The sequence below is a fragment of the Coregonus clupeaformis genome, chromosome 30 (genome assembly GCF_020615455.1).
Source record: "Coregonus clupeaformis isolate EN_2021a chromosome 30, ASM2061545v1, whole genome shotgun sequence".
NCBI lineage: Eukaryota > Metazoa > Chordata > Actinopteri > Salmoniformes > Salmonidae > Coregonus > Coregonus clupeaformis.
This window is the reverse complement of record NC_059221.1, coordinates 20,807,950-20,820,240: the sequence shown is the minus strand read 5'-3', so window position 1 is coordinate 20,820,240 and position 12,291 is coordinate 20,807,950. Positions and strand designations below refer to the sequence as shown.

The 12,291-nt window shown below is 42.5% G+C and overlaps 3 protein-coding genes across 8 annotated transcripts; 2 read left to right on the top strand and 1 right to left on the bottom strand.

Annotated features, from left to right (window-relative positions):
• Positions 1-50: 50 nt before the first annotated feature.
• On the bottom strand, positions 51-5,874 carry LOC121545670 (polyglutamine-binding protein 1-like). 2 transcript variants are annotated; one of them, XM_041856420.2, is made up of 7 exons: positions 5,774-5,874; positions 5,481-5,548; positions 5,282-5,393; positions 5,038-5,138; positions 4,725-4,907; positions 4,540-4,597; positions 51-571 (listed from the first exon to the last, which is right to left on the bottom strand). In XM_041856420.2, the coding sequence occupies exons 2-7, from the start codon at positions 5,545-5,547 to the stop codon at positions 406-408; spliced, it is 687 nt and encodes a 228-aa protein (XP_041712354.1). In that variant the 5' UTR covers position 5,548; positions 5,774-5,874; the 3' UTR covers positions 51-405. The 2 variants fall into 2 exon arrangements, with proteins under 2 accessions (XP_041712354.1, XP_041712353.1); XM_041856419.2 differs by having other exon boundaries at positions 5,752-5,865.
• Positions 5,875-5,929: 55 nt separating this feature from the next.
• LOC121545672 (mitochondrial import inner membrane translocase subunit Tim17-B) lies at positions 5,930-9,042 on the top strand. Of its 5 annotated transcripts, none has more exons than XR_005996283.2 (5): positions 5,930-6,187; positions 7,116-7,215; positions 7,311-7,374; positions 7,591-8,007; positions 8,306-9,042. XR_005996283.2 is itself a non-coding variant. In XM_041856423.2 (5 exons), exons 1-5 carry the CDS (start codon positions 6,128-6,130, stop codon positions 8,359-8,361), a joined length of 381 nt encoding a protein of 126 aa, XP_041712357.1. In that variant the 5' UTR covers positions 5,935-6,127; the 3' UTR covers positions 8,362-9,042. The 5 variants fall into 5 exon arrangements, 3 of the variants coding, with proteins under 3 accessions (XP_041712357.1, XP_041712358.1, XP_041712359.1); XM_041856423.2 differs by having other exon boundaries at positions 5,935-6,177; positions 7,897-8,007; XM_041856424.2 differs by having other exon boundaries at positions 5,936-6,187; positions 7,897-8,007.
• Positions 9,043-9,682: 640 nt separating this feature from the next.
• Positions 9,683-11,815, top strand: LOC121545671 (PRA1 family protein 2). The gene is made up of 3 exons (XM_041856421.2): positions 9,683-9,949; positions 10,219-10,436; positions 10,593-11,815. The coding sequence occupies exons 1-3, from the start codon at positions 9,741-9,743 to the stop codon at positions 10,730-10,732; spliced, it is 567 nt and encodes a 188-aa protein (XP_041712355.1). The 5' UTR covers positions 9,683-9,740; the 3' UTR covers positions 10,733-11,815.
• Positions 11,816-12,291: the final 476 nt, after the last annotated feature.

Here is a 12,291-nt window from a genome sequence, read left to right as displayed (position 1 = left end):
CAATATTGTAACAGTAATGGCATAATCATGTTATTGGCAATACTACAATATTCAGAATGATACTCTTTATTTGCCATGTTTACTGTAATAGCATTGCACATATACCTCTCTTCTAATACAAATAAAAACAGTTCAAGTCTTTATTTACTTTGCAAATGCCACTCATTTGATGATCATTGAAAGTATAAAAAGGTGGCCTACAGGTAACATTGAGTCATACAAAAAGAATACCAAGTAATATTTACAAATGTACTAAAGCACAACTTGTTTCCGCCTCACCAGATAAGCTTTGTCAGCAGGAGTCTCACATTCCATGTAGTGTATGGATTGAGAATAGAAAGGTAACATCCAAATGCAGCAGGCAAGAAGCCCACAGTTCTGTTTCCCGAGTGTGAACCCCTGTGGTCAGTCGTCGTCGTCATCACTGGGGGGCTTTTTATTGGCTGCATTGGCCCTGAGTACAGCTCCAGGGCTGGGGTACGGCCGCTGTTGGAACAGAGGCCCTGCTGCCGTGGTGTCTGCCCCCGTCTTCGCCTCATTACGCTTGGGCAAGCCAGTGGACCAATTGCCCCTGTGTGGAGAAAAATACATTTTAGATACATGCAGAAGGGCTGTTACCGTGACCGTGTTACTGACAGTCACAAGTCGTGACCGTTGACACGGTAACTAGGCTTCTTCAACACTGCACTCTGAATGCCACTGATGGTCATTAGTAGCCTACCAAACTTGCTAATGGCCTGGTACTCAGCGCTCTATTGTCCCTCTAATCACTAACGTCACTGAAAATACAAGTTAATATCAAATCAAACACTTCATGAGCGCCATGGCATTCAGGGTGAGCGGAATAGCATCGCCTGTTCTGCAGCGAGAGCTGGTTGATGCATGGAATTAAATGCATTTTCTATAGCCCGTTGCGCAATTTTTCTATATGGTATGCAATTGCGTGAGAAAACAGAGTTGATGGCCTCTTAAAAAGAGGATCCCATCAGCGTTCTATAGGCTAGGCCTACTATATTTATTTCTCAACTTTCCTAATATTAAGCACATTGCTTCGCGTTACAACCGGAGTATAGCCTCCCTGGCTGGCATGAAAATGAACCACAGGAGAAGCGTCCTCCATTCGCTATTCAAGTGCATACAGATGATGTCTCAAGTACAGGCTATGGAAAATACGTTTTTTTTTGTAGGCCATTCTAAATAAATTATTCCACACATACAGTGCATTCGGAAAGTATTCAGACCCCTTTACTTTTTCCACATTTTGTTATGTTACCGCTTTATTCTCAACTGGATGAAATTGTTTTTTTTCCTCCCTCATCAATCTACATACACACAAAAGGTTTTGAAATTTTTGCAAATGTATTCAAAATAAAAAACGGAAATATCACATTTACATAAGTATTTAGACCCGTTACTCAGTACATTGTTGAAGCACCTTTGGCAGCGATTACAGCCTTGAGTCTTCTTGAGTATGACTCTACAAGCTTGGCATACCTGTATTTGGGGAGTTTCTCCCATTCTTCTCTGCAGATCCTCTCAAGCCCTGTCAGGTTGGATGGGGGGCGTCACTGCACAGCTATTTTCAGGTCTCTCCAGAGATGTTTGATAGGATTCAAGTCCAGGCTCTGGCTGGGCCACTCAAGGACATTCAGAGACTTGTCCCGAAGCCACTCCTAAGTTGTCTTGGCTGTGTGCTTATGGTCGTTGTCCTGTTGGAAGCTAAACCTTCACCCCAGTCTGAGGTCCTGAGTGCTCTGGAGCAGGTTTTCATCAAGGATCTCTCTCTGTACTTTGCTCTGTTAATCTTTCCCTTGATCCTGACTAGTCTCCCAGTCCCTGCTGCTGAAAAACATCCCCACAGCATGATGCTGCCACCACCATGCTTCATTGTAGGGATGGTGCCAGGTTTCCTCCAGACGTGACAATTGGCATTCAGACAAAAGAGTTTAATCTTGGTTTCATCAGACCAGAGAATCTTGTTTCTCATGGTCTAAGAGTCTTTAGGTGCCTTTTGGCACTCCAAGCAGGCTGTCCTGTGCCTTTTACTGAGGAGTAGCTTCCGTCTGGCCACTATACCATAAAGGCCTGATGGGTGGAGTGCTGAAGAGATGGTTGTCCTTCTGGAAGGTTCTCCCATCTCCACAGAGGAACTCTAGAGCTGTGTTAGAGTGATCATCAGGTTCTTGGTCACCTCCCTGACCAAGGCCCATTTCCCCCTATTGCTCAGTTTGGCCAGGCAGCCAGCTCTAGGAAGAGTCTTGGTGGTTCCAAACTTCTTCCATTTAAGAATGATGGAGGCCACTGTGTTCTTGGCGACCTTCAATGGTACCTTTCCTCAAATCTGTGCCTCGACACAATCCTGTCTCGGGGGTCTACGGACAATTCCGTCGACCTCATGGCTTGGTTTTTGCTCTGACATGAACTGTCAAACCTTATGGGACCTTATATAGACAGGTGTGTGCTTTTCCAATCAACTGAATTTACCACAGGTGGACTCCAATCAAATTGTAGAAACATCTCAAGGATGATCAATGGAAACAGGATGCACCCGAGGTCAATTTCAAGTCTCATAGCAAAGGGTCTGAATACTTATGTAAATAAGGTATTTCTGTTTTCGCTTTGTCATTATGGAGAATTGTATATAGATTAAAAATGTAATCAATTTTAGAATAAGGCTGTAACGTAACAAAATGTGGAAAAAGTCAAAGGGTCTGAATACTTTCTGAATGCACTGTATATTTGCGCCCATCTCAGTGAATGAATCCACTGGAGGCCTAGACTTGAAGCCAATTTATGCTTGATTCTAAAATGTGGTCGGAGGCTCCATATGGAGGTTGTGACGCAATTGCGGAGCCTACAGAGGCATGAGGAGGCCAAATCGAGCTCTGTACCGCATCGCCATGCGCCTCCCAAATGTAGTAACAATGCGGAGGGCTCTGTATAGCTCCCCATTGACATGATTGGTTGACGGTAGGTGAGGGCGGTACATCCTGTATAAACACAAACTCACTTCCTTGACAACAGCTCTGCACTGCTCCACGAAGCGCAAGAAGTATGAATGCCCTGACTTCTGCTGAGGCCATATCACCATAAATGCTGCATGGCCGATGCAGACGTCGGATTGACCGTGCGCCCAGACGCACAATGCACTTCTCTCTCCAGAATGCGCTCTCTCCCACCAATTTGTGCACACTCATTGTTTCATAACTTCATTCTGTGAATAGTTTTTTTGTTTGATTGTCAGTGTATATCAATTCCCCATTACATATATCACCAGTAGTACATTTACCGTTACTTCCTATAAAATAAAGCAATAAGGCACGGGGGTGTAGTATATGGCCAATATACCACGGCTAAGGCCTGGTCTTACGCACGACGCAATGCGGAGTCCCTGGACACAGCCCTTAGCTGTGGTATATTGGCCATATACCACAAACCCCTGAGGTGCCTTATTGCTATTATAAACTGGTTACAAACGTATTTAGAACAGTCAAAATAAATGTTTTGTCATACCCGTGGTATAACATTAAGCATATAAGAGGACTTGTTTCAAATTATCACTTTATTAACCACTCAACACAATAATAAAGTAATAATTTGAAACAGGTCCTCCTATATGCTTAATTTTAGGTCTGTCTAAAAAAAATCTTGGTCAACCGAAAGTAGTCTGTTCTTTCGACCAATCGATTGGGCTAAAAAAATGGTGTATTTTCCCATATATAGACACACCCTATGTGTTTTAATAAAACCAACTAATTGCATTGAGCTTGTCTGATGCGTTAAGCTTACGGTTTGATGCCTCAAGAGAGCGCCAGAGATCTAGATAACCAGAAGAAAAAAACCTGGCCCAACTATTCTCCTCCCGCAGATTCTGCCATTACTCTCCTGAAGTTGCCGGTAATACGTTACACAAGGAGTCGGCAACCTTTCTCATGTGGAATGCCAATATGTGCGCACTCCCTCGGAAATCGTTTGGGAAAAATATTATTTATATTTTATTCAGCTATGTTTAATTGTATTGTTCTTACTATAAAATAATGCCACGGGAATTACAAGCAAATCTTGCCTGCTAAATGAACTAGTGTAGCCCACAGCCATATGGCATAGCCAGATCAGGGCCTAACATTAGGATGACTCAGAATATGCTATTCTATTCTTCTGAAATAAGCTACATTTTCTTCATATCATAATATGTATTTAGAACTGCCTAAAATAAATAATGGATTTATTGTGGTGTGTAGGCTATATTAAATGGATTCATTACACTTTTTTAAATGTAGATGTTCCAACGGTCCACATCAGTGGCTTGTAGGCTATGCGTTGAAGCCTGGAGATGCTAAACGTGTTTATGTTAATTAATGCTCAATTATAGTGAGACTGGCAGTTATTTGCATGACAGTTACCGGCTGACAAAATGTGATGATCTCCACAGCCCTACATACAGGGCAGGAGAAAAAGAGTGCCAGGGATTTCTGACATTGGACATAAGCGTATGGTGCAAGGAAAGGTAGCGATGAATGATTGGGTCAGTGGCCTTACTTGGGAGCATCAGAATAAGCACTGGGATCCATTGGGTCCATCTCCTCATCCTTCCTCCCTGAAAAATACAGTTTACAGAAACCTGTTAGCAAGTGTACATAATTCATTCGATTTGGGTATGGTTGCAATATTTGTTTTGAGCAAGAGATGCAATGTCCCTCCTGAAGAATGTTATTAATGTTTACCTCGTTTGTTCTTGCTGTAGGGGGCAAAGTCTTCTCTCCTCTGCATCCGCCTGTCTCTTTCCCTCCCATCATTCCTCCCTCTTTCTCTCTCCATTTCTGGTTCACGATCCTTGTCCCTCTCTCGCTCCCTCTCTCTGTCTGGCTTCTCAATTTGTCGCTCTCCTCTGTCCTCCCCAACCTCTGCTGTAAGATAGAAACACAGAGAATATTGGAGTTAGTAAGATTGTCAGAATCAAATCCATCCTAAATATTGAGTCGGAATACATGAAACAGTCTCTGCTCTACTGGTTGGTCAGGCTAGGACTCTTCTTACCCCTTAACTTCTTGGCAGCTTTGGTTATCACAGATGTGGGGTCGGTTGGGGACAGCCAGGCAACCAGGTCAGATTCCACATTCCAGTAGTATGGCAGACCACTAAGGATACAAAATACATGGAATCTTAAAGTCAGTCCACAACCAAAAACAATCACTCCATCATAGCTGCTGTCCACTAGCCATACCCAATTGGTGTTGTACAATCTACATGTTTAGTGGAGAATCTGAAAGTGAGTTCTTACCAAATAGGGTCAAATACTTTGTACCAGTTGGGAGGTAAATTCTCACGGGCAGTGGCCTCATAATCTACATTGTTGTCATCATAGTCCTCAGCAATGATCTCCTCATCCGCATCTAGAGACAGGAAGTTCCAAGATTTTAGCTACTAGCTAGCATTTTTGTAGTGAGTAAAAATTATTGTTGTTGTTGTTGTCGCCATACCTTGCTCGGAGTGCTTAAGAATCCCTCTTTTGGCTAAGCGAGCCAGTAACGCCGGGGGCAGAGGCATCCTACAGGAGAAAAGTATTAACGTTATAGCCTCATACAGTCGATTGCCTCAAACTAGCTAAATAGCCATATTTACTCTTTGCTAACGCGTAGCTAGCTACCTCACTCGCGTCAGTGGCTAGCTAACTAACGTTTGCAGCTAATCAAAAATAGCCGTATAGGGAACACGTTAATGCAATCAAATGTGAATACCGTTTATAATTACCTGTATCCAAATGTGTCCTTACTTTAGTTCAGACGTGGAGCGAAATCCAGCTAGCAGCCAGTCACACAGCCCAAGCGCACTATGATAGCGACATTAGTTCGGGGGAGGGAGTCGGTTGCCGCGTTCAAAACAACTGGGAACTCGGAAAAATACGAGGTCAAATTATGACGTCAGTGATCTTCAGGTCGGAAAGTCGGAGATCTAGAAAGAGGCCCGAGTTCCTGAGTTAGAATTCCGATTGGATGACCTTTCAAATCGATTTTTCCCACTCGGAGCTCGTTTTTTCCCCGAGTTCCCAGATGTTTTGAGCGGCTGAAGTCTGAAGTCAGAGATTTCCGAGTTCCCAGTTGGTTCGAACGTGGCATTAGTCTCAGAGATGTGTCGTCACAGCCCGGACAGCAACAACAAACATGGAGGAATATGCCCGTGAGCCTTGGTGAAGTACATTTCAGACAGACAATTAAGTAGACGGTTGTCAATGTTGGTGCTATCTCTCTTTAGCCAACATACTTTTCTGCTTCCCCATAATGGTTATTATGCCTTTTATGCCCGAGTCATTACGCAAATGATGGTTGAATTAGCTAACTAGCAGACTAAACTCCACTCCATGGTGAAGTTTCTGATGAAGTTCCTTCACCATGGAGTGGAGTTTAGTCCGCTAGCAGTAACTTAACGTTAGCTAGCTTGCAAAACAAGTTGAGTAACATAGCTACTACTAGCTAGGCATAGCTAGCTCGCTAGACATTGTCTGAGGATGTGGAAGATTTAGCTAGCTATGCTGGTTAGGGATGTGACAAATCAGGTGCTTACACTGGTTCTTGCTTTAAACTCGCCATTATAAATTATCTTTATAAAAGGTTTGTTAATGGTTTATTATTCGTATCCTAGTTAATATTACTATTAACTAGTATTAGGTAGTATATTTGGTAGGTAGTTATAGTATTGTAATGACCTCGATATATCATACATGAAAGAATGTCCAAAACAGGATCGAGTTTTCAAATTGAACGGTTTATTAACCAGAACTCACACAGGCTACTGTTTGCCCTCTCGCTGTTCCACCAACCACAAGGATGCCTGGCACTGAAACATTTCCAGGCATTCCTTTGATTGGCAGACAGCAAAGGGGACTGGCATGCTGGATCCCGCCAAACACAGAGCAAACTGATACACGTGGCCTGATAACCACACAACAACAGAACACATGCACATAACTGTCCAAGCAGGTCGCTACAGTATATTAGGTAAATTGTTTATATACCAGTAATAGGCCCACATATTTATGCATAGATAGGCAAGTGGTTTATCTTTAATATGTCTGTATTGTGGTTTATTTACCCATGGCCTTTACACACACTTCTCAGTCCCTGGAGAATAGTAGATGACTGTGGTGGTGCGTTCACCATGGGGGCCATCGGCGGAGGGGTGTTCCAGTCAATCAAGAGCTTTCGGAATGCTCCTGTGGTGAGTTTGAAAGACTCTCTCTTAGCTTATGAAAGATATTTTAAGATCAATATAAGAACAGTGATCTGAAAAAAAAATTCTCCATCTCTGCACAGGGCTTTCGGCACAGACTAAAAGGTAGCGCCAATGCTGTGAGATTAAGAGCTCTACAGATCGGCGGTAAGAGTCACTGTCTTTACAGTAGTTCTTTCTTGTACAGCACAAAGTACAAACACCATCCATCATCACGAATGCCGGCCGTCCCGTCGTCAGTCAGCTGGTTATGACGGTTATTTTATTTTCATTATGGTCTTTATCCATAACCGTCGGTTACACATTATACGGTAATTGTGCCAGCCCTATTTATCACTAACCGTTTGTGTGATGTTCCTGCAGGTAGCTTTGCTGTGTGGGGTGGACTCTTCTCTACAATCGACTGTGGTCTGGTCCCTATTCGAGGGAAAGAGGACCCCTGGAACTCTTTAACTAGTGGGGCAATGACTGGGGCAGTCCTAGCTGCACGCAGTTAGTGTTGGGGGCAAACATTAATTCTAGATGTAACAGATTTAGTATATTTCATCTTTTTTTCAAGACCCTCTGATCTGAGGCCATCCCCACCCCCTGCCTGACCATCTTGCCCCACCCACCCAACAAAGTCAGATTAGCTCAAGGGCTTGACTGTTGGCTTTGTGCTCTCCTCAGGTGGGCCCTTGGCTATGGTGGGGTCAGCCATGATGGGGGGCATCCTGCTGGCCTTGATCGAGGGCTTTGGGATCCTTCTCACCAGATACACCGCACAGCAGTTTCAGAACCGTAAGTAATGTTTAGAGACGGCCCTGGAACCGTTGTAGAAGCCTGATTTGACTGAACTCTGTATGCAGTCAAATCAAGCAGTGCAGTCAGGTCAGGCTTATACACTGTGACATTAGGTGAAGGGGTACACATCATTTTCCTGTTACTGATAACTGGACCTTATCTCTAAATGTACATTTTGATGGGAATTGAATGAATGTCACAACCCTAGTTGTATTAATCTGAAAACCACCACACAGCAGTAACTACCACAGTAGAAATGACAGATCTGTTTTTTATGCTTCTTTCTCCTATCCAGCGAGTCCCTTTGTGGATGACCCCAGCCAGCTTCCTCCTATGGATGCCAGCCAATAGCAGACTGGGTTCCAGTAGGTTCCATGGAGCTACTGGGCCTAGCTACAGCCATGCATACTGTGACAATCTCAGACTAGAGAGGAGAGGGGTGCTCTGAAACCTGACCCCACAGGTGTAAGCAACCTCACCCTAAACCAGCCCCCATCCTCTCAATGGTCATAAGAACGTAGATGCACTTTATTATTATTCCTCAGGGGTAGATTACAGGTTAATTTAGTTATTTATTTATGAATATGTTTGTGTATACCGGTACACCAGTGTTCCTTCTGACTGGTCCTGAATGATACCCACATTTATCAGATAAATTTATGCACAAACCCATAATTTTGTGGTGACGAAGACTTTTGGTGCTGTATAACCGCATTTACAGAAATAGAATGGGTAGCTAAACATGAATAGGCATTAATACAGGTATGTGTGAGTATGTAATGACAGTATTTATGATTAGAAGGTCTATCAATCTTACCAGAAGTTAGTGTCAGGTGTGACAAAATCAATGCTGTTCAAAACTGATGTAATTGATTTTGCTTGTAAAATGTAATGCACTGAGGAAGGAGAACTGCACTATCATTCAATTTCCTCTCCTCATGGCAGCTTTCATAATCGTGAGTTTTTTTTTTTTTTTAACTAGGCAAGTCAGTTAAGAATTCTTATTTACAATGATGCCGGCCAAACCCGGACGACGCTGGGCCAATTGTGCGCCGCCCTATGGGACTCCCAATCACGGCCGGTTGTGATACAGCCTGGAATCGAACCAGGGGGTCTGTAGTGACGGCTCAAGCACTGAGATGCAGTGCCTTTGCAGTGCCTTAGACCGCTGCGCCACTCGGTAGGGATTCAATGCCACATCACAAACACACCAATCTTTTGATTCCATTTACAAACTCAGAAGGCTGGAATGGAAAGCCATTTCCAAATACATTCAGAGCTCATGTGTTCTGCTTCCACTGTTTTTTGTTCTGCTGTTTGTTCCGCTCCTTTATTGCTACTATGCCGTGCATTCCCATCACCTGAGCACTATAAGGTCTATCCACTTCGATGAACCAGAGCACTTTCGTACTCCATCTCTTTATTTGGTATTATGTTAACAAAAAGATGAGGTGGAGATGGTTTTGTGACACAATTTGATATTTTTTGTCATTCAAAACATGTGACATGTAATGTATAGAATGCTGTACCATAGTTGTTGGTTTTAATTTTTAAAAAAGTGTTAACAGTGTAATTGACTGGAAAAATTATTAAATTGTTGAGTCTGTATGGCTTGCTGAAATTATTAATCCCCTCTGATGCAATCAAGTACGCACCACATGCGGGCAGTTGATTATTTTAAACAAGTCCGTAACCGAACACGCCCCCTACCCCGCTTGGAATTATGGGAGATGTGGTCTGTTATTAGATTGAACATGGAAAAAATGGACGTGCAGCCGCCACCTATCCGAACCTTGGATGATTTTGTTTTGGGCTCGGCTCGGTTCGCTGTGCCAGATATTCGTAATCTGGAGAGATGGAACAATCGGATCATAAACAACTTGCTGTATTACCAGTCCAACTATTTCGTTTCGTTTTTGACAATCCTGGGAATAGTAGGGTACGTTTCTGACGTGGTCGTTTTCTGCATGCAAGCACAGCTGCTTTTGTTAGCTGATTTTGTATTGTATTGTAGTGCGAGTCATCACAAATTCTGTGGATATGGGTCCATGGTCCATAATAATATATTAGCTAGCGAGCCATTGGCTATGATAATCGACTGATTAATCATTTTATTGGATTCATGGCCCAATGGGACACAATGAGTTATAAGCTGTAGAGAAAAGTCAACTAACATCAGCCATTTCTCTATCCCTCCTGGTCTGACAGGTATTTCAAGCCCTTCAACCTCTTCCTGGGAGCCACAGTTGTGACATTGATATTCATGGGGTTTGTGTGGGCAGCAGAGAACCAGGCCCCCATCAGACGGTTCCGCCGGAACCACCCATCCCTGGCCCTGGGTGCCATCCTGGGGGCCAGCTACCTCTTCCTCACAGTGCTTGGGGGAGTGGCCGTCTTCCTGTTCGGCATAGCCTTCCCCATCTTATGTTAGTATCTATTCTCTCTTTCACCTCTCCCCATTCTTGTTGCCTCAATGTAAACATATCAATCTTCTGTTTATAACTTATAACAACACTCTCTCTCCCTCTCCCTTTGTTATGCCCCTGACCTCTATTTTCTCTTTCCCTCTATTGCTATTACAGTGGTATTGATCCACGCCTCTGTTAGACTGCGGAGCCTCAAGAACAAGTTGGAGAACAAGCTGGAGAGCATTGGTCTGAAGAGAACACCTATGGGGCTCCTACTGGAGTCACTAGGACAGGAACAGGAAGCTGGATCTTAGAGGGGGAGGAGAGGAGGAAAAAAGGAGACATGTGCCCTGTTCTATTTCAGTTTCTTGCCTCTTGCTCCTTTGGTATGCCCAGATCTGAAAGGAATGGATAAATGTTAGCAATATGGTGATGACGATAAGTTAAGCTAAGTTCCTTCACATATCCTGTCCTGCCCAGATATGTAATCACAGGGGTAGGGGCTAGAGACCTAAATGGAATAAGGCCTCTCAGACTGAGAGTGCAAGAAAAGTAGAGGAAGAGAGGAGGGAAGTAAAGCAATGGTGATTGTTATGATATCGCAGTGTCACGAAAATGGTGTAACAGATTGCAAATCCTGTGGAATCAATTAGGCCTATGTAATGCACACACTAACAAATGACCCTAAAGTCATTTTGCACACCATGACAAGCTCCTAATATAGAGTTTACATTGTATCCTCAGAAATTAAAAAATACATTATGTTAGCTGAAAAACTGCACTGAGAAGTAAATGTGGCCTCCTAACAGACATTGGATGTGGTGAGTGCTACCATAAGATTGTTTTTTAAATGTAATTTAACGGCAGTGTTATGGTTACAACATTTATTTTACATACATTTTTACATTTGACATTTTAGTCATTTAGCAGACGCTCTTATCCAGAGCGACTTACAGTTAGTGAGTGCATACATAGAAACCTAAATGTGTTTGATGAGCCACTACTCTGTAACTCCTGACCACACTGCTTTTTGTGTTATTGTCCATCCTCTATTGTTGTTGGGTTTGGCAATTTAATGCAGTTGAAAGTTTAAATGTGTTTTTGGGATAGAAGGGCAACTGTGGAACAACTGTACACTTTGCATAGAAATATAATGAAATTTATTCCAATGATGCCATTATTCCAATAATGTTTACCAGGATTATTTATGCCTCTCTGTCCAAGAATTATTTGGTGCCAATAACATTAATGTCAGTCTGCCTTCATTGTGTAAAATTGTATTCAATTGAGAATATTGTGTATTTCTTTGATCATCGCCTTCTATGGATTTTTTTTCTCCAATGCTGTCAAAATATATTTACACTTCATTTACTAAATAATATGCCTTACATCTGCAATATCTTGTCATTATGTTATTCTGCAATCAGCCTATTATAAATGATTAGATTTGATGATCAAAGTCGAAGAATAGATGCATCCTGCCTGGTCGAACAATAACAACTGAAAACATGCACCAGCAGAGGTCAGCACGGGGGTGGGGGGACGACACAAATATTCTGTGCAGCATGCTAATGTTAATAATGATTAATTATATACAAATGAATGTAAAGAAAATGCTTCTGCATTAAACTTGGACATAAGATACTGTACATTGTATACCAGACCCCACCCAGTAATCAAAATGACATTGAAAAGTTGTTTTTAGACGTATTTTCCCAGACGTTGACTTCAGGTGCATTTTAGGTGCTGAATTAATGGTGAAAATATGCATTTTACGGAAGTAAAAAATACGAATTTTCCGAACGTTGAAAAGACGTCATTTATAGACGTTGAAAATACATATTTTTTTAATAATAATAATATGCCATTTAGC